The 19551-nt window shown below is 46.9% G+C and overlaps 2 protein-coding genes across 3 annotated transcripts in view; one reads left to right on the plus strand and one right to left on the minus strand.

The window, feature by feature from the left end:
• SYN1 (synapsin I) overlaps positions 1-1494 on the plus strand; it is a 59656-nt gene extending 58162 nt beyond the window's left edge. Inside the window, exon 13 of one of the 2 annotated variants that reach the window (XM_004376884.1) lies at positions 414-1494. In XM_004376884.1, coding sequence (XP_004376941.1) covers positions 414-549 — 136 coding nt within the window. In that variant the 3' untranslated portion in view covers positions 550-1494. The remainder of the gene's footprint in view (positions 1-413) is intronic. The other variant, XM_004376885.1, reaches the window with a different exon arrangement.
• Positions 1475-11409, minus strand: ARAF (A-Raf proto-oncogene, serine/threonine kinase). Its single transcript, XM_023731887.1, has 15 exons — positions 11263-11409; positions 10994-11097; positions 9972-10074; positions 9729-9883; positions 9519-9617; positions 7815-7971; positions 7685-7712; positions 7461-7606; positions 7172-7374; positions 4585-4761; positions 4432-4480; positions 3779-3895; positions 3404-3535; positions 2268-2402; positions 1475-2068 (listed from the first exon to the last, which is right to left on the minus strand). The coding sequence occupies exons 1-15, from the start codon at positions 11356-11358 to the stop codon at positions 1934-1936; spliced, it is 1836 nt and encodes a 611-aa protein (XP_023587655.1). The 5' UTR covers positions 11359-11409; the 3' UTR covers positions 1475-1933.
• Positions 11410-19551: the final 8142 nt, after the last annotated feature.

Consider the following 19551-nt stretch of genomic DNA (forward strand, 5'->3'; position numbering starts at 1 on the left):
TGCCCAGAATTCCATCTCCTTGGTCCAAGGCTCCTCCCACGCCATCTTAGACTCCTCACCCTTAGGCTGGAATCTGCCCTGTTCATCTTCCCCTTATATGAAACTCCTCCTAGCCTAGAATTCGAAGAGAAGATTCAGCCCAAGATTCTTACGCCTTCATACCTTGGATCCAAGTCCTCCTACCTGGTCCCAGATCCCACCTCCTTGGCCCAAGGTTCCTCCTACTCTGAGTCCTCCCAGTCTTGAGATTCCTTCAGGGTCTAGACCCATGGGCGTGGGTGGGAAGGTCACAGGCACAGCCCCAGGATCAGAGGGGCAGGGCTGGGGCTGGGCCTGGGGTAACTTTGTGTTTCTCTCCCCTTCCTCTCCCTCTTGCCCCCTTCCTCCCACACCTCCACCTTGTCTCTCTCTAGCAAATCCCAGTCTCTGACCAATGCCTTCAACCTTCCAGAGCCAGCCCCACCCAGGCCCAGCCTTAGCCAGGACGAGGTGAAAGCTGAGACCATCCGCAGCCTGAGGAAGTCTTTCGCCAGCCTCTTCTCCGACTGACACCCCACCTTGAGAACCCCCAAATCCCTGGCAACCCTTCTCTGGGCCCTGAATTCATTTCTCACTTTTGGAGCCTCCAAATCCCTTGAGAACTCCTCTCCTGATCCTCCCAGATCCCACTTCCCATCCCTTGGGAAACCTCACTCCTGGTCCTAAATCCAATTATCAAGTTTGGAATCCCCAAGTCCTTCTAAACCCCCACATCTGGTCACTTCAAGACCTACTTCTCAGTTTTAGAGCCCCCAAGTTCCTGAAGACCTCCACTACTGGCCCCTCCAGAGTGCAGTTTTCCTTCCTGGAAGCTCCCAAATTCCAGGCAACCTATTTCTCGCTTAACACCACTGAATCCCCTCCTGGAGCCCTGACATTCCTGGAATACCTTACTCCTGGTCCCAGATCTCTCAAGCATACCTTGTTCCCCATCAAAATTTTCCAAATCCTTAGGAAACTCTTTTTTCTTTAAACACTATCCTATCTCTCTGGAGATCTACATCTTCAAATGCTATCACCCACACTCACAAGGATTTCCCTTCACCCTCCTTCAAACTCATTCAACACATTGGGAATTCCTCCCGTTTCTAGGTCCCCTCAGTTCCCCTAGGGACCCTCTCCCCAATTTCCTGCCTCTGACAGCTGTCTTTAAATATGCAAACTCCACCCACCCTCCCAGAATCCTTTGCACATGGAAGGCCAGTGGTCCCCCACTTCCCCACCTCTGCAGTGATGTCTGTGTCTGTGACTGATGTGGCCTCCTCTTGTGCCGTGCTTGGCATATGTGGTCCTTGTTCATCGTGCCGCCTGTGGTAATGCGTGCGCAGTGATGCTGTTTGTGTGGTCTGCACCTCCCCTCAACCTCTATTCCTTGCCTGGACTTACCCCTGCCCCTCAGCGGCTCTGAACCCCAAGAGAAGTCGGGAAGCAAAATAAACAAGCAAAAGCCCAGCAGAATTCTGTGCTTCTTGGTGAAGAAAGACGGGAGTCCTTGAATAGGGGGGAGACACAGAGGGGACCCCCGAATCCACATGGGGTGCTGGGGACCCCAAAATCCGGTGGAAGGCACATCAGGCACAAATTCCAGAGAGGTTCTGAATGGAATCCCTGCCATAAATTCCAGCCACTGGAGATGAAGGTGCTCCCAAAATTTAGAAGTATCCCCAAAGCCAAGAGGAACTCAAATTATGGAGGAGGCAGGGGTCTCGGTCTTTGGGTGTCCCCCAATTCCAGAGGAACTGGTAAAGCACATGGGAACCCCCTCATCCCCCAGGGTGGGGGGTGGGGGATCATGAGGCAGTATCAGGGCAGAGACAGAACAGTGATTGGTTGGTGGGTAGGTCTCCTTGGCATGGCAGGCTGAGATTGGCTCCCTGGTGGCTGGGGGCGGGGCCTAAGGCACAAGGCGGGCTGCGCTGAGCAGGCAGGCAGGCAACTCATCAGCCTGGGTGCGGTGCAAGGAGGGTTCGGAGGCACTCCTCTCAATCTTGGGGAGTGACCGCTGCAGCAGCTCAATCGTGGCCAGGATCTGGAGGCAGGTGGGGGTGAGGAGGGGTATCCAGACCCTCAGGGCACCCTAACACTCCCAGACCCCAGCCTAATACGGAAACACATACACACACATGGTACACCTTTGAGCCTTGAATATAGTTTACATTCACACCTTTGTGTCTTCCTCCATCTCAGAGCCCCCTCCCCAAGGTGTCCAGCCCTTCTACCCAGCCCACCTGGGGGAAGAGGGGTCGCTCCTCCCGCTGGAACTTGAGGCAGTCAGATAGCAGGCGACGCATGGCCTTGGGGCAGTTGCTGGAGATTTTGCTGAGGTCCGGGGACAGATAGCCACGGCCAACCATAAAGATAATCTAGTGTGGGTGGAGGGGACAGGAAGGGGTGATCCAGGGGTCTGGGCTGGGAGGTCCAGGGGATTCTGAGTTTCTAGGGATTTGGAGGCCTCCTTTTTGGGAAACTTGGGTATTCTGGGAACTGGGGCCCAGAGGACTGTATTTTGTAGACCCAACAATTCTGGGTCTCTGACAACTTGGACGGAGTCTTTGCTTGCAGAACAGAGGGATTTCAGTTTGGGGGAAGTGAAGGATTTTGGGTGGAGCCCCCAAGATTACAGGTACACAGGTTTCAGGGGGGCTCAGGGGCCTGAAAAGGGCTCAGGGGGAAACATGGGGTTCTGGGTCTAGGGAGAGCCCAGGAATCCTAGCCCTCAGGAGCTTACAGGTTTGTGAGGGTCTGGGACCTAGAGGACTGGGTGGGTCTGTGAGGCCTGTAAGATTGTGTGTTCAGGGCCCAAAGACTTGGTATCTGGAGCCTAGAGGATGCTGGGTTTCTCAGGGAGATTCTAGGTCTTGACCCTAGAGAACTGTGAGAGTCTGGGGCCTAGAATACTGCGGGTCCCAGGGCCCAGAGACCTGTTGGATACCCAAGGCCTGGATGATTGTGGGTATCTGGAAGCACAAAGGGATTCTGTTTCTGGGAGAAATGGGATTCTGGAACTTGGGGGCTTGGGAGATTTTGAGTACCCAGGCCAGAAGACTGTAGGTGTTTAACGGTCCAGAGGGCTTCTGGGTACTTTGGGCCCTACGAGGATTTGGGGTATAGGGAATTCAGGGGATTCTGGACTTTGGGGATCCAGAAGATTGTGGAAACGGGGGAAAGAAGGGGCCCTGAGTACGAGGGAATAAGAGGATTAAGGGCATCTGGAGCCTAAAGGATTCTGGGAGTTCTCGGCTCAGAAAATTTTGGGTTTCTGGGGGAAGTGTAACATTCTTGGTCTGTGCAAAGGTGAGGATCTGGGGTGTGGAGGCCTGAGGGAAATCACTTAGGCCAAGGGATTGTAAGGTGTAACACTCACCTGGTCACGGCTGCCAATGTGGCTATAAGGCAGTGAGCCAGTCATGAGTTCATACAGCACAACCCCATAGGCGTAGACATCTGACTGGAAGCTGTAGGGGTTCGGGTCCTGCATCCGGATCACCTCAGCAGCCTTCGATTGGTCAGATCAGGCAGAGGGACCATGGAGTCGGCAGATGGCTGGACCACAATCCCACATCCCACTAGCCACACTGGGTACAAATCTTAGCCACCCACACTAGCTGAAACATGAAGTGAGCAGTCCAGCCACCCACACCTAGCACAGGCAACCAAGTCCCAATTCAGCCCCCCATGTCCCACCCAGCCGAGGAGCCCATACCCCTACATGACCTTGGTCTGGCCTGGGTCAACTCACCATCCATAGAACGGAGCCCGAGGGCTGCTCCAAGGGCTGGGCTCCGCTCCACCGCGTCTTCACCGTGGCCAGGCCGAAGTCACCAATCTTTACTGTGAGCCCCTCATGTAGGAAGATGTCCATCGGGGTCAAGGGCCACTACAGGGACTCCTAATAGCCACACCTCTCACTCTGACTGGGAAGCTCCCATCAACGCCCCTACACCAGCCATGCCTCTGACCCTGGCCAGAAGCCCCCGAATGTCACATGAATTATCTACAACTTTGACTTGGGTAGGGAGCTCCAGTTAACAACCCCCTACCTGGCCCCCCTGTGACTCTTGACCAGGAAGCCTCTCCAATGGCACCCACACCCACCATGCCTATGGCCCTGTTCAGGAACTCCCTGTAATGCCCTCCACAACTGCCACTCCCCAGACCCTGACCAGAGTCTCCAAGGACAGTACCTGAACCAGCCACATGTCTGATTCCTGGCCAAGAGACTCCCATTAAGACCCCCACACCAGTCACAGCTCTGCCACCTGGAAAGGAGCTATACAACATATCCCCCTCCCTATTTACCTCTATTAAGCCCCCCACAAAAGCCATCCTTCTAAGCCTCACCCTGCCTAATACCCCCAGCCCCAGCCGGCCTTTAGACAGGGACAGGTAGATACTGTTAGACTTGAGATCTCGGTGGATGATGTTCTTGGCATGGAGGTAGCTGTGGGGGTAAAGGCAGGTGGTGAACTGGCTGGGGACCACCTCATCTCCCCCCACCCCCAGTTCCCTCATTCTCATCCCTAGTCCCCAGGACAGGGGGCTCACTCCATGCCCTGGGCAGTCTGCCGGGCCACATCGATGAGCTGAACCATGTCGAAGCGTGTGTCAGCCACATGTAGATGGTGGTAGAGGCTGGAGCCCTCGCACCACTGTGTGATGATGGCGAATCCTGGCCGGGTCATGAAGCCCATAAACAGCAAGATGTTGACGTGCCGTGTCTTCCTGCAGACAAAGTGCAGTGTCAGAGAAGGGAGGAAAACGGCAACTGTTGTTCATTTACTGAGCGTCCGGAATGGCTCTGTGTTCACTGCCTTCTTCTGTTATTCATTTTTATCCTGTCTTAGGAAGCTCAGAGTCACATAATTGCCAGATTCAACAAATTTTTGAGAAATGTTTGCTGGGCTGTGATTCTATGCCAGGGGCTTCCTTATCTGAGTCTCTCAACAAAAGCAAGGGAGAGGGATTACTGCTCCCACCCCTCTGCCTACCAGCAGCATCTCTAATCATGACTGATAGACTCCCATTAACACCCTTTGACCATTACCTAGGTCTGTCACCATTTTACAGATGAGAAAGTGGAATACTAACCTTCTTCATAGATATATCAATATAATATTGATAATTGCAGAGTAAAAATAATGATGACATACAATAATTATTCCTGTTAATCACCATGAGAGGCTTAGAGGTAAACAGTATGGAGTTTAGACTCAAGTTATATTGTGTTCAAACCCAGGCTTCACCAGTTACTCACTGTGCAACCTCTGGGAGGACATTTAATCTTTCTTTTTTTTTTAAACTGTACTTTAGATGAAGGTTTACAGAACAAGTAGTTTCTCATTAAACAGTCAGTACACATATAGTTTTATGATATTGGTTAACAGCCCCACAACATGTCAACACTCTCCCTTCTCGACCTTGGGTTCCCTATTACCAGCTTTCCTGTCCCCTCCTGCCTTCCAGTCCTTGTCCCTAGGCTGTTGTGCCCCATTAGTCTCATTTTGTTTTATGGGGCTATCTAATCTTTGGCTGAAGGGTGAACCTTGGGAACATTTAACCTTTCTGTGTCTCATTTTCCTCAACTATGAAATGGTGATAATTACATCAGCTACTTACAGGGATGTTGGGAGGAGTAAGTGAGTAAATAATCAGTGAGGTGCTTAGAATAGCACCAGATACTTGGTAAGCACTCTGTAAATTTCACCGTTCTTGTTGTTATTGCTACTGTGTAGCTGGGTCTACCTCACAGAAACTGTCACATATGAATTGTTTCCCCCTCCATGAGTCAGAATTGACTGGACAGCAACTAACAAGTTAAGAAGAAAACCTTCGTTCCTTATAGCATCATTTGCTGCAATTATAATGGTACCATAAATACCAATAACATCAATGATGCACTGGGTTTTACTCAAGTCAGAGATGATAACACAGCACACAAGGGCTCCTAATAATGGTAAGATTATGGTTACAGTTATCATACAATGCAAGTTAACAATACGCTCAAATCATCCCCATTTCATAGAGAACAGAGAATGTAAGTTTTCTGACTGTGACATCCATCATGAGGATAAATATTAATATAGCACAAGTAATAATGATAACATCAACTCTGTAACATAATTAGGCCCAGTCAACAGAGAGGAAAAGCCCACGCCGGCATCCCCAGGAGTGGCAGTAGCTATAGGGGCAAAAAGGGAATAACAGAGTTCCTCAACATGAACACATTAATACAGTATTAATTATACATTAATGATATCAATTATCATAATTAATTAAACAAGGATTAGGTTATGCTTATAACACTACTACCATTCTTTAAATGACAATATTACTATAATTAACATAACAAGAATACAACATAATAAATTGGAGCCCTGGTGGCACAGGGAAACCCTGGTGACACAGTGGTTAAGAGCTACAGCTGCTAACCAAAAGGTTGGCAGTTCAAATCTACTAGGCACTCCCTGGAAACCGTATGGGGCAGTTCTACTCTGTCCTATAGGGTTGCTATGAGTCGGAATCGACTCAACGGCAATGGGTTTGTTTTTTGTTTTTTTGTTTTGTTTTGTTTTTTGTGGTGCAGTGGTTAAGAGATTGGCTGCTAACCAAATGGTCAGCAGTCTGAATCCACCAGCTGCTCCTTGGAAACCCTATGGGGCAGTTCTACTCTGTCCTATAGGGTTGCTATGAGTTGGAATCAACTCAACAACAACGGGTTTGGTTTTTGGTCTTATAAATGGAGGAGAAGGCAAAACACAAGCCCTTCTGGTGATGCAGTTAACTAACGTTATGCTATTCATGGAAGTAACTATGATAATATGGATGCTGTCCTATAATCACACCCATTTCACAGTAGGGAAATGAGAAGATTCACATTTTGGGGGAGGCAGGGGGGCATAACCATCAATTACTACTAATGTTAACCCAAACCCAAACAATACCATCAGATGTCCTTTAAACATACCCATTTCCCAGAGGGGAAAGACACATCCTTGATAGAGAAACAACTTATGATTAACAAACATGAGTCAGGTCCATGAAGCACCCCAAACATGGCCTTTTCTCAGCGAGGCAACTCAGGCCCATCCCTGCCACCCCACCCCTCCTCATCCGCACACCCATGTACTCTCACCTGAGCACCTGCATCTCGTTCTTGAAGGCCTGGGCCTGCTCAGCTGTGGGCTGAGCCACCTTGAGCACCTTCACAGCCACATCACCATGCCACCGCCCACGAAACACAGTGCCAAATGAGCCCGTTCCAATCCTCTTCAGCAGCTGTACTTCACTGGGTGGCACCTCCCAGTAATAGCCTGAATCTCGGTACCCCAGGTTCTTCTGTGGGCCAGATGGGCAGCATCTGAGGGGTCTGCCCACACCCCTCAGTCTGTGGTGCTCCCCTAAATGGTCCCCCTTGAGCTTACCACTTTCTTCTTCTCATCAGCCAAGGACTTCCGCTCCCGCTGCTCTGAAGGTGACTTGGAATGTGGGGACTTCCTCCCCGAGGACATGCTAGCCGGGCTGGGGTTCCTCCGGTGGGCTCCATCACCACCACCTCTAGTACCAGCAGCTGAGGTTGTGGAGAAGACATAAGTGGAAGCAAGTGGGGCAGGAGTGGGGCTCAGGGTGCAGGCAGGGGGTGGCTCACCATCAGTGCTGAAACTCTGGGCAGTGAGCTAGAAGAAGAGGACAGGAGTCAAAGAGAGGACACAGATGCCAACAGCAATGGCTCTCCCCTCTGCCCAGTGGTCCCCAATTATTGCCCCCTCAGGACCAACCTGGATGAGGCTGGAGTCTGTGGGGGCTGTGGTGCTGACCATATGAACGTTGGGAGTGGATGTGGAACGGATGCGCTGGAGGGGGACATTGGCCGGGGCAAGGAAGGGGAAGTGCTCCAGGTCGCGGTGCTGGGTGCAGGAGCTGACAGGAGAAAGGCTATAAAATCACTGTTTAACGAAATCAGAGACCCAATAAAACCCCCTCCCCCATCATAAACACGCATTTAGCTCACACAGAGTAAACGTCCAATGTTATTACTATTACTCATTTGTTCGATAAACATTTATTGAATGCCTGCTGTGTGCCAGACACTGTTCTAGGCATTGGGGATAAAATTGTAAATGAAACAAATGAAAGTTCTTGCCCTTGTGGAGCTGATGTTCCAGCAGGGGAAGAGAGAAATAAAAAGCAAAGAAATATTTAATATGCCCAATAGTGATAAACACAGTAGAGGAAAAAAAAATTAAGCAAAATAAGGAGACAGAAAGTGTTGCTGGGAGTGTCAAGAAAAGCTTCTCTGAGAAGGTGACATCTGAGCAAAGACCTAAAGGAGGTACAGCAAGCCACATGGACAGTGGGGGGAAGGGTAATACATAATATTTTACAAGTAGATATACTATTCAAATTATATTATGTGTTATTATATAACATGTAATATATTATACACATTAAGATGATAAAACCAAAAACCCATTGCTGTCCAGTGGGTTCCAACTCACGGCAACCCCATTTGTGTCAGAGTACAACCATGCTCCAAAGGGTTTTCAATGGCTGATTTTTTGGAAGTAGATCGCCAGGCCTTTCTTCCGAGGTGCCTCTGGGTGGACTCAAACTGCCAACCAAGCAGCCAAATGCTTTAACTGTTTGCACCACCCAGGGACTCCATATTAAGACAACATTTTTAAAAAACACATATTATAATAATGTTATACATACTATAATGTTACAAAAATATATCTTAATATTTACTTCACTATTCTAAAATTAAATTCATAGGTAATGAATCCATATACATCTATAATTAAAAATAATCAACAATGCCCTAAACTTACTATTTTATATAATATATAAAAATGCACGATATTCCGCATTATATAAAAATATAAACAAGATTATGCAATATGCAATGATACAATAACATAAATATACTGCATAAACATGTACATTATAAAATATGCAACATATACATATAAAATACATATTTTATAAACCTATGATATATTAGAAAAATAACATTTTAATATATAAATACTACAGTATTATAATACTTCACATAAAGGAGAAGTAAAATGAAAATAATTTATGATAAAATAATATGTATTTCAAAATAGAAAGGTTTAAGCATGGTTATACTGGAAGAATTAACAAAGCAGTTAGATGCTTATATGTATTTATTATCAATAATAAAAAATGATTATTTACTTGGTGTCAGAACCTGTTCTAAGCACTGGACATGTCTTAACTCACTGAATCCTCATCAGAACCCTATATGGTATAAAATATCATTATCCCCTCTTTACAGATGAGAAAACTGAGGCCCAGAGAGATAAGGTGACTTACCCAAGGCCCCTTAATCACTTTGCTTCCATTTGTAGGTACTCAAAAAATATGAAGTAAACAAATGAATAAAGTATGGCTTGTGGTCCACTGGGCCCCCCAGATCTTTTACTCCCAATAGCAGCCCTTCAGTCAAGGTTCCCTACCTGGGACCTGGGGGGGTTAGCGGCTCATTCAGGGGACGGTTCGAGGGAGCCTCGTGCTGTCTGGAGACTCCTGACAAATCCTGGACACTGTGGTAGAAACTTGAGGGTGAAAGAGATAGAGAGGGGACACAGGTCAGCTGTTTGTAAGGGCCTTGTGGCTGGGCTTCTGTCTTCCTCATCCCCCCCACTCCCACCCCAGGCCAGGCTCACTGTCGGCGGTTGGTGCTCATGTCGACACAGACTGTTGGCACCTTGGAGGAACAATGCTGATGGAACTTATAGCCACAGGTTTGGCAGCGGAAGCCATGGAACAGAAACTTAAGACAGAAGTCACAGAACGCCAGGCTGAAGAATGTCTTCCGTACCTGCTGCCACAGAGCAGGAGAAGTTGAGTCTTGGTGAAGGACCCTCCCCCCTCCCACAGTATGTCCCTACTATCCACCCTGCACTCACAAAATTGTGCATGGTCAGTGGGACATCTTCAAGGACCTCGACAATGAGCTCCTCACCATCCAAGGGGGCAATGGCAGTGTCCCAGGCAGTGACCGTCTTTCGCCTGTAGAGGGCACAGAAGGAAATGAGTGGGAGGGTGGACAAGAGTCATGGAACCCCCTAAAAGTCCTTCCAAGCCTGCCATCCACAGAGTAATATCTGCCAAGCTTAATCCTCATCACAGCAACCCTAGGAACCAGTTACTATTCTTGGCCCCATTTTTGAGATAGGGAAACTGAGGCCCAGAGGGGTAAAGTGACTTGCCCAAGGTCACAATGGTAGTGAAGTGGTGAATAAACAACTCAATATTAGAAGTACTGAGCAAGCCCCTGAAATGTGGCTAATGAGACACTGAACCAACAAATAAAAAGCAATGTGTAGATGAAAAAAATTAAGGAACCCCAGAACAAAGGAATATATAGTCCAAGGCTCAATTCAACAGGCAGAGAGTGGGGAAACTGCAGAAAGAGAGCTAAAAAATTACTGAAATACTGAAAGAACAAAATAGATGAACTGTTCTGGGAGGAGATGATGGGGAATGGTGAGGACTTGGGCCAAGGAGTGAATGAGCTGCTGACCTTACAAAGCAGCAGATAAATGAAGTAATAAAACAAAAGATGGATGAACTCACGAATTAACTGAACTAATGGAAGACTTAGGAGCCCTGGGGGTGCAAATGGTTAAGCACTCGGCTGCTAACAGAAAAGATTGGCAGTTTGAACCCACCCAGTCGCTCCTTGGGAGAAGACCTGGGGATCTGCTTCTGTAAAGATGATAGCCAAGAAAACTCTATGGGGCAGTTCTACTCTGTGACATGGGGTCACTATGAGTAGGATTCTACTCAATGGCAACTAACAACAACAATGGAAGATGAAGGAAAGAATAATGGAAGACTCAATGGCAGAGAAAAGGAGTCAGATGACTCTGAGGAGGGCATGGAGGCTGGGCACCCAGTGGGTGGGCAAGAGGGGTGCCACACTTACCCCTTGATGAGTCGGTAGACCACGCAGCAGTCTTGATTGAGACCCCGCACCTTAAGGGCCTTGTCTAGAGAGTCATAGACACTCATCCCATCCCGGACGGTCACCTGTGTGTGTGCGCATATGTGGGGCCCTCAGTGCCCAACAAGGGCCCCAGCAGACTCCCCCACCTCTCCACAAGGGCCTCCTCCAACCCTTTGTCACCCTTCCATCCCAGACTTACAACTGGGTCCATCTCTAATCCCTGCCAGTTTTGACCCTATGGGACTCACCACCGTGCGCTGCTTGTTGGGCAGGTAGACTTTGACGGTACCCACTGCCCGGGATGGCTCAGCCCCATTGGCAGGGGGCGCCCGTGGCAGCTCCATGGAGCCTAGGACTTTGTCAAGACGGGCTGAGGTGGGGCTGGGCAGGTTCCATGGGGCTCCTAAGAGAAGAGAGACAGAGGAAGAATTTAGAAGTCCAATAACAGTACTCTGGAAACAAAGTGGCAGGGGACAAAATAAAATTCAATCTCTAGGCTCTATGTTGCCCCTTGTAGCCTAATTTCCACACAACAGCCCAAGGGATCCTGTTATCATCTGAAGCTGAGGCAGGATCCAATCCCTCCTCTGCTCACACCTTCCTATCACTTGTCTCCCTCCAGGGCACCAAGGTCTCAGATTCACTGGAGGGAGAGGGGGTGGGGGTGGGAAGGCAGCACACACTGTCCTGAAGGGTACACGAGTACACACAACACTCTGTGACTCTGTGCTGGGGCCTAACGGGGAAGGCAGTACACACTGCACTGGGGGTGTTACGTACATAATGGACATGAACAGACTCTGTCCTAGCTTTTAATGGAGGGGAATTACCAGATACTGTGGTGAGGGAAGAGTCACAGACACTGTGATGGGGAATGGAGGATCATGAGATATTGCCCTTAGTTTGGGGAAATGGGGGGTTGCGCCAGAGAGTGTTCTTAAAGGGTACTGTGGGCATCCCTAAGCCCTCGGGTGTAACGTTGATGGGAGAATCACAGACACTGCGTTATGGGGGGTAATGGGAGTCACCAGACACTATGCTGGAAATATAATAGGGGTCACTAGGGACTTTAATGGGGAGAAGGATGGATAATGGAGGTCACCAGACATTGAACCAAATGGAGATGGGATAACGGTGGATCACCAAACATGGTCATGAGCAAAGGCAAAGGAGGGTAATCTTGCAACGCCAGACACTGTTGTGGTGAGATAAATACGGAGTAAGGTGGAGGGAGGGGGGACTCCCAACAGTCTCCCTGACAACTAAAGAGGGATCACAAACGTATTACTGGTGTAAAGTGAAAAGGGGATAACGGAAGGAGGCTGGGGAGGGCTAAGAAGGGGTAATGGAGAAATTCTCATTCTCTTAATGGGTCAGACACTGATCCAGACTATGGAAAGCGGGTAATGTGCCGCATCTACACGCACTCCCTAGAGTAGGTAAAGATGGGTCACCGATTAGTGGTGTTGAGACTTAATCACCAACACTCTACGCCACAGCCCAAGCCCGAATCGGCCTGGCCCCGCCTACCGGAAGCTTCCGGCTCTGCGCAGACGCGCTGCCACTCACGGCGGGCGAAACCATCACCGGCCGCCTAGCCCGCCTATTCTGTCTACCCACCCCCCACCCCGCCGACGACGATGGTCTCGCCCCGGGTCAAACCACTCCTCCGGTTCCGGGCGGGGGGCGCCGGGACCCAGGCGCAGCCATCCTGGAGCTGAGCTTTCGGTCCGGACTCCCTGCCTGTGCCCGAGGGCAGCTCCAGAAACCTAGCCTTGCCGGGCCCACCCTTACCTGTCACGCCGCTACGGCCGCCGCTGCCTCCATCTTGGGCCTGTCTTCTTGCCTCCTCGCAGGGTCCGCCTCCACCACCCCTCGGGCTTTCACCATTGGCTTCACGGGACTCAGCCCTCCATCTTTATTGGATTGCTGGCACGCCCATCAAGGCAACCGGCGGAATGTGGGTCGCGTTCCGGATTAGGAGGGGCTGTCTGAAACGTCAGAGTCTGGGGCAAATTCACATGTCCTGATTCGCGCAGGCGCAGTCGGGGCGAGGCTTGCGTGCCATGGGCTTTGGGCTTTAACCCCAATTGTGCCATGACGGAATAAAGCAAGGCTTTTTTCGGTCACTTCAAGGATGACCTTAGGAGTTTAGGAATCTGGTCGGGGAATCCTTAAGCGCCCTCTTTGGGTCAGTGACTAGGAGCCCTAAGCACTCATTTGGGATTTATTCTGAAATCAAAATGGTCTCCCTATACGCATACAGAATAGCTAACCAGTGCGGTGAAGTCGATTCTGATTCATAGCGACGCCAGAGGGTTTCCAAGGCTGTAATTCTCTAGGGAAGTCGACTGCCACATCTTCTCCAGCGGAACCACTGGTGGTTTTGAACCGCCGACGTTTCCATTAGCAGTCTATCGCTTTAACCACTGCACCACCAGGGCTTCTTACAGAGTAATTGCTCAGAATAAATGTTAAGTTCGAATTTCATTGAGTTTTTAATTATTTTTAACACTTGTGTCTCATTTTTCCCACCTTTGAAATGGATTGAATCAGACCAAATGATCTTCACTGTTTTCCAGCTCTAGTCATAGCCTTTGATAACAGCAAGTTTCAGGTGTGGCGGAAGCTGGAGCATTGGATTTAGGAGCGGCGGTCTGCTGTTCTGGAAGGAGTCCTTTATGAACGAGGTTGATGAAGATTTTGAAAGACTAGACGTAGATGGTCAGGTAACGAAGGAAGTGTGAACCTAGAATGGGGCACGGTGCAGGCAAATATGTGGAGGTATTGTAAAGGTGAGTATCCCTGGTGGCACAAAGGTTAAGCCGTCGGCTGCTAGCCTTGGCTGTTGGAATCCAACCAGAGGCGCCTCTGAAGAAAGGCCTGGTGATCTACTTCCGAAAAGTTAGCCATTGAAAACCCTCTGGAGCACAGTCCTACTCAACATCAACTCGATGGCAACTGTTCTCCCCCTCCCGTTTTTTAATTTTAAGGCTGAAGAAGCTAAAAAAAAAAAAGTTTTTTTAAGTTTTCCTTGGTACCAAAAGAGAGATTTCTCCTTTCCCTTAGAGCATTTCCTTTAGAAAACTTGTAAATTGTTTTTCTGTCCCTTTGAGATGTTTGTAAATCTTTTAAAAAGCTAAATAACCATCTTGCCAGTTTTACAACCCTGGAATGTTTTTCTTAAGGGCCTTGGAGCCATATCTTTGAAATGTAAACATCAAGGAAAGTCTCTATGAGAGTTTTGCTTGGGCGCCTGACTCCAAGTTGTAACTACCTGCTTGTCAAAGAGATATGCCTTTGGATAAAGGCAATTAACTAACAGAGATGGCCACCCCAATTACCATGTGAATTTGGGATGAACTATGTGTAGCAAATGGTGCTGTCAATTCCTCCTACTTGAGGACAAGTTATTTTTTATCTTGAGAACATGTATGCAAGGAGTTGTATCTACTTGGTTATATAAAGGGTGAGATTTCTGTCTTTGCAATCACTTTAGTGGATTGCTTGTGACGTACAATGCAGTCTGGTTTAATGCTTATTCGATAATAAAACTGTTTCATTATTTTCGGCCTTTGTGGAGAGAGTTCACTGGGTTGGCAGGAGATTTTATTTTTAATTATTTTCCCAACAGTATGAACGTCCTTGTGTGTTTGAGGTGAATATATTCTCCTGTTTGGAACCTCAGTGTTCTTCCACGATGAAGTGAGAAAGATCAGAGGGAGATCACTAGGTGAGGGAGTCTCAACCTGCTTCAACTTGTATTTATTGAGTGCTTTTTCTGCCTATAAGAAGAGAGACAGAAGTTCTGCTTACTTGACTGTCATATAATCTCCATTTCCCATCGCCCCTTTTCTATAGGATCATCACCATTCAACAGCTAACATTAAAAAGATTTACAATACCACATGTTGATGAGAACATGGAGCAAATGGAACTTTCATATATTGCTATTGGGAATATAAAATGGTACAACCACTTTGGAAACAGTTTGGCAGCTTCTTAAAAAGTTATACATGGACCTACCATGCAATCCAGCAATCTCATGTGTCCAGTGGTAGGCTGGTAAATATTTAACAACCAGCTCTGCAGGGGTGAGGGTGGGGGTGGGGGTGGGAGCTCTAATTTGTAACATCTACCTATTTCTGTGATGTAAATACTCTCACCATGGCTTATTTCAAGCTACCAATATGACATCACTGAACCAGAGCTGGGAAGAGATGCACAAAATCAGCTCTGATGAGTTGGCTCCAGCACACTACTGCAATATGTCAATACAAAGACTTGTACTCAAATGTACTAAATAGCTTTATTCATAATAGCAAAAAACTAGAAACAGCCCAGGTGTCCAACAACTTAAGAACTGAGAAAGAAATACAGAAATGGAATACTACTCAGCAATGAAAATAATATATGGAACAGCAGAGATGAAATCTCATAAGGTTGAGTAAAAGAAGCCAGACTCAAAGGAGAAATACTGTTTTGTTCCATTTGTATGAAGTTATAAACCAGGTAAAACTAATCTATAGTGAAGGAAAGCCAATTGGTGGTTGTTTTGTGGGGAGGGGGGTTGACTGGGAAGGGCATGAAGAAAGTTTTGGTAGTGAATGGAATGTTCTGTACGCATTTGTCAAAACTCATTTAACTCTACACTAAAAATGGGTGCATTTTATTGTATGTAAAGTATAACTCAAAACCCACTGCCACTGGGTCGATTCCGCCTCATAGTGACCCTATAGGACAGACTAGAACTGCCCCATAGGGTTTTCAAGGCTGTAATCTTTACGGAGGCAGCCTGCCACATCTTTCTCTCCAGCAGAGCAGCTGGTGGATTCAAAACTCTGACCTTTCTGTTAGCGGCCGTGGTAGGTGAAATGAGTTCAGAGAGAGAAAAGAGTGGTGGTCTTGCACTGCTTGCTCAGGAAAGGTACTAAGGTGCCCGCTGGGGCTCCTGCACTGGGAGGTGCAGATGATGTGGGGTCCAGGGATTCAATTTCAGAAAAGAGGAGAATTGTTTTTATTCTCCAACCAATAAGAATTTATAAGAAATCAAAATGTTTAGAATTAGTTGTTTGAAGCCATTTTTTCCATGCATTTTTATTGAGACATGATACCCATGCGGGGTTGGGAACTCATCCTGTTGGACCTTACTGAGGGGCTCCAAAGTGCTCCCCAGGAGGAAGAATAATTTTGGAAGGCGTGCATTTTAAATTTCAATTCATTTAAATATCATTTGTTTTAAAACTTTAATTTATAGACAGTATTTGCAAACAGACTTCTGGCTCCACTGCCCAACGTTTACAAAGAGAAGCACAAAACCCCTTGGTGCAAGTTCACTGCACACGTGCTGGGGGTGGGGAGCAAGAGGCGGGTGCAGCCCACTCCTGGGCCAGCAGTGCAAGGCCACCACTCTTTTTTTCTCCCACGAACTCATAGACGCCTTTGAACTCATTCCACCTGCCTGGACTTCAGCTAAGACGACGGATTTTGAAGTGATTTGGGTGTTTAGCATCATCATCATTACCACAGTAAAACTATCAGAAGCACCATGTATTAACAGAAACATTAAAGCCTGAACTAGCTGATTATGGTTTTCTGACATCCCCCTTTAAATTAGCCACCTAGAAAATTTAAAGGATTTTCAACTTGAGAGTTATTATTGTCGTTAAATTCTCAGAAACGCGTCTTTGAAAAAGCTAAAAAATCTGAAGCGTTCGCCGATTGCTGTTGTAATGCTACCCATTTTACAGTTGAGGAAATTGAGGTTCAGGCTGCCCTTACCGGAGGGACAGAGGGGAGAAAGCTCTAGGAATTTAAGCTTGATTAAAAAAAGTGCTTAACAGGGGTGCAGGCAGGCCAGGGACACCTCCTTAAAGCATCTTAGATCCACCCCAAGAGTCTTAAAACATGCCACACTTTTTCCAACGCCAGCCCCTGCTGCCCCCTGCTGCAGCTTGGAGAATGCCAGCTCTGAGATCCTAGCGCACCGCCCGCAAATGGCGCAGGACTGGCCAGTGTTTCGTTCTGTTGTACATAGGGTCGCTAAGAGTTGGAACCGAATCGACGGCACCTAACAACAACCTCGCAAACCCATTTCACTGAGGCAGAAACTGAGACTTAGATAGGTGTCCCACAGGCCTGACTCAGCTCCCTCAACAACCAGCTCCCCTAGGTCGACGCGACGGCAGGCAGGGACGCGAGCGCCGCTTAGGCCCCGCGACAGGCAGTGAGATCACCCAATGGCGGTGCAGCGGAAGACGGGCTTTGGGAAGCTGCGGGTATTGATAGGCTTTACCTTAGCTGAGAAGAGCGCCAGGACAGACAAACAGCTATGCACAGGGCCTTGGGCGATCCCCAGCCAGTGGGAGGTGATGCAGGCCTGAGAACTGCTACAAACAAGCAAGTTAATGTTGCTTTTAAGTTGGTAGGAATGCAACTGTAATTGCAATTAAAGCTTTAATAAAGGCAGAGTATGGAAGTTTCCACTTCCGGTTATTCCTTGAAGAGAATTTTAACATACAACCCTGGGGTCAGAAATATGGAAAATGTACAAGTAAGTGTACCTAAACATTATGTTTCTTTACATTTCCTTATTAAAAAAATCTCTCCTAACAAAATCCATTGAGCAGTAATTTGAACACTTCATTTTTTCATAAAATTAAACCTGCTCTTTTGCAGGCTTGTATATTTTTATGAGTGGGGGAAAAACAGTTAAACCAAATAACAGTCCTTGAGTAATCTTATTATTGTATATTGTATACAGAGTTGTTGTAAGACTCTGTGAGCTATTCCGTATCAAACTTTACACAGTGCCTGATGCATGGTGATTGTGCAGTAATTGTTAGCTATTCCTGTTACCACTACTAGCACCATTCATATTATTGAAGTATCAAAGCAAAGATCTATGTTGCTTGGCAGAGCTCATTGCATAATTCAAGTTAAAGGACACTCACAGGATTACATGAGGTTGAACTAATCCCAAAGAATCCAAGATAAAGGCTAGTTTCAGGCCAGAATTCTCAGTCCCAGCATTGACACGTTTTAGCAATTCTGGTGGCCTGCTGGTACCTAGCTCAGCCAGCGCTATGGCTTTGAAAAGCTCTGCTTCTTTCCCTTCCTTTTCCTTTCCTGCACAGGGATCAAAGATGCTCTTCAGCAGGTTGATGAATTCCTGGTTTCCTAAGATGTTTTATCAAAAATGGGTGTTAGATTTTGTGAAATGCTTTTCTGCATCTATTGGGATGATCATATGGTTTTTCTTTTTGAGTTTGTTATTATGGTGAACTACGCTGATTAATTTTCAAATGTTAAACCAATCCTGCATTCCTGGTATGAACCGCACTTTCTCATAATGTATTCCCTTTTAATATATTGTAAAATTCGATTTGCCAAAATTTTGTTTAGAATTACTGCATCTATGTTACTGTAATGTCTTTATCTGGTTTTGGTATGAGAGTAATCCTGATAGAATAAGTTGGGAGGGATTCCCACCTCTTCAATTTTTTGGAAGAGTTTTTGCAGAATTGTTATTATTTCTTCCTTAAATATTTGGTAGAAATACCAGTGAAGTCACCTGGGCTGGGAATTATATATGTATTTTATTTTATTTTTTATTTTTTGTTGTTGAAAATATACACAGCAGAACATATACCAATTCAATAATTTCTATATGTACAGTTCAGTGGCAGTGATTACATTCTTCAAGTTGTGCAACTATTCTCACCCTCCTTTTCCGAATTGTTCCTCCCCCATTAACATAAACTCACTGCCCCCCTAAGTACCCTATTTACTCCTTCTAGTTGCTGTTGTCACTTTGATCCCATATGGGTAGTTCTTAAATGAGCACAATGCTCAAGGCAGACATTCTTTACTAGTTAAGCTAAACTGTTGTTTGGTTTAAAGAAGACTTCAGGGGATATATATATTTTTTATTATTGTGCTTTATGTGAAGGTTTACAGAGCAAATTAGTTCCTCATTAAACAATTAATACACATATTGTTTTGTGACATTGGTTGCCAACCCCTCAATATGTCAACACTCTCTGCTTCTCAACCTTGGGTTCCCCATTTCCATTCGTCCAGCTTTCCTGTCCCTGCCTGCCTTCTCATCCTTGCCCCTGAGTGGCGTGCCCATTTAGTTTCGATATGAGACATGGTTGAGCTTTGTTTTATAGTTGAGTATTATGTTGAGTATGTTTATTGTATTATGTATTATGTTGAGTATTGTTTTATAGGCCTGCCTAATCTTTGGCTGCAGGGTGAACCTCAGGAGTGAATTCAGTACTGAGTTAAAAGGGTGTCTGGGGACCATACTTTTGGGGTTTCTCCGGTCTCTGTCAGACCGGTAAGTCTGGTCTTTTTTTGTGAGTTTGAATTTTGTTCTACATTTTTCTCCAGCTCTGTCTGGGACCCTCTATTGTGATCCCTGTCAGAGCAGTTGGTGGTGGTAGCCAGGCACCATCTAGTTGTGCTGGACTCAGTCTGGTGGAGGCTGTGGTAGTTGTGGTCCATTAGTCCTTTGGACTAATCTTTCCCTT

This window comes from Trichechus manatus, unplaced genomic scaffold (genome assembly GCF_000243295.1).
Source record: "Trichechus manatus latirostris isolate Lorelei unplaced genomic scaffold, TriManLat1.0 scaffold00046, whole genome shotgun sequence".
Classification (NCBI taxonomy): Eukaryota; Metazoa; Chordata; class Mammalia; order Sirenia; family Trichechidae; genus Trichechus; species Trichechus manatus.

Excerpts from the sequence above, each read along its gene's own strand:
- ARAF (XM_023731887.1), bottom strand. The coding sequence starts at position 11,358 with ATGGAGCTGCCACGGGCGCCCCCTGCCAATGGGGCTGAGCCATCCCGG. Across the intron at positions 7,607-7,684 it reads CCAGAGTTTCAGCACTGATG|CTGCTGGTACTAGAGGTGGT; the intron begins GTGAGCCACCCC and ends CCACAACCTCAG. Across the intron at positions 3,896-4,431 it reads GAGATCTCAAGTCTAACAGT|ATCTTCCTACATGAGGGGCT; the intron begins ATCTACCTGTCC and ends ACCCCGATGGAC.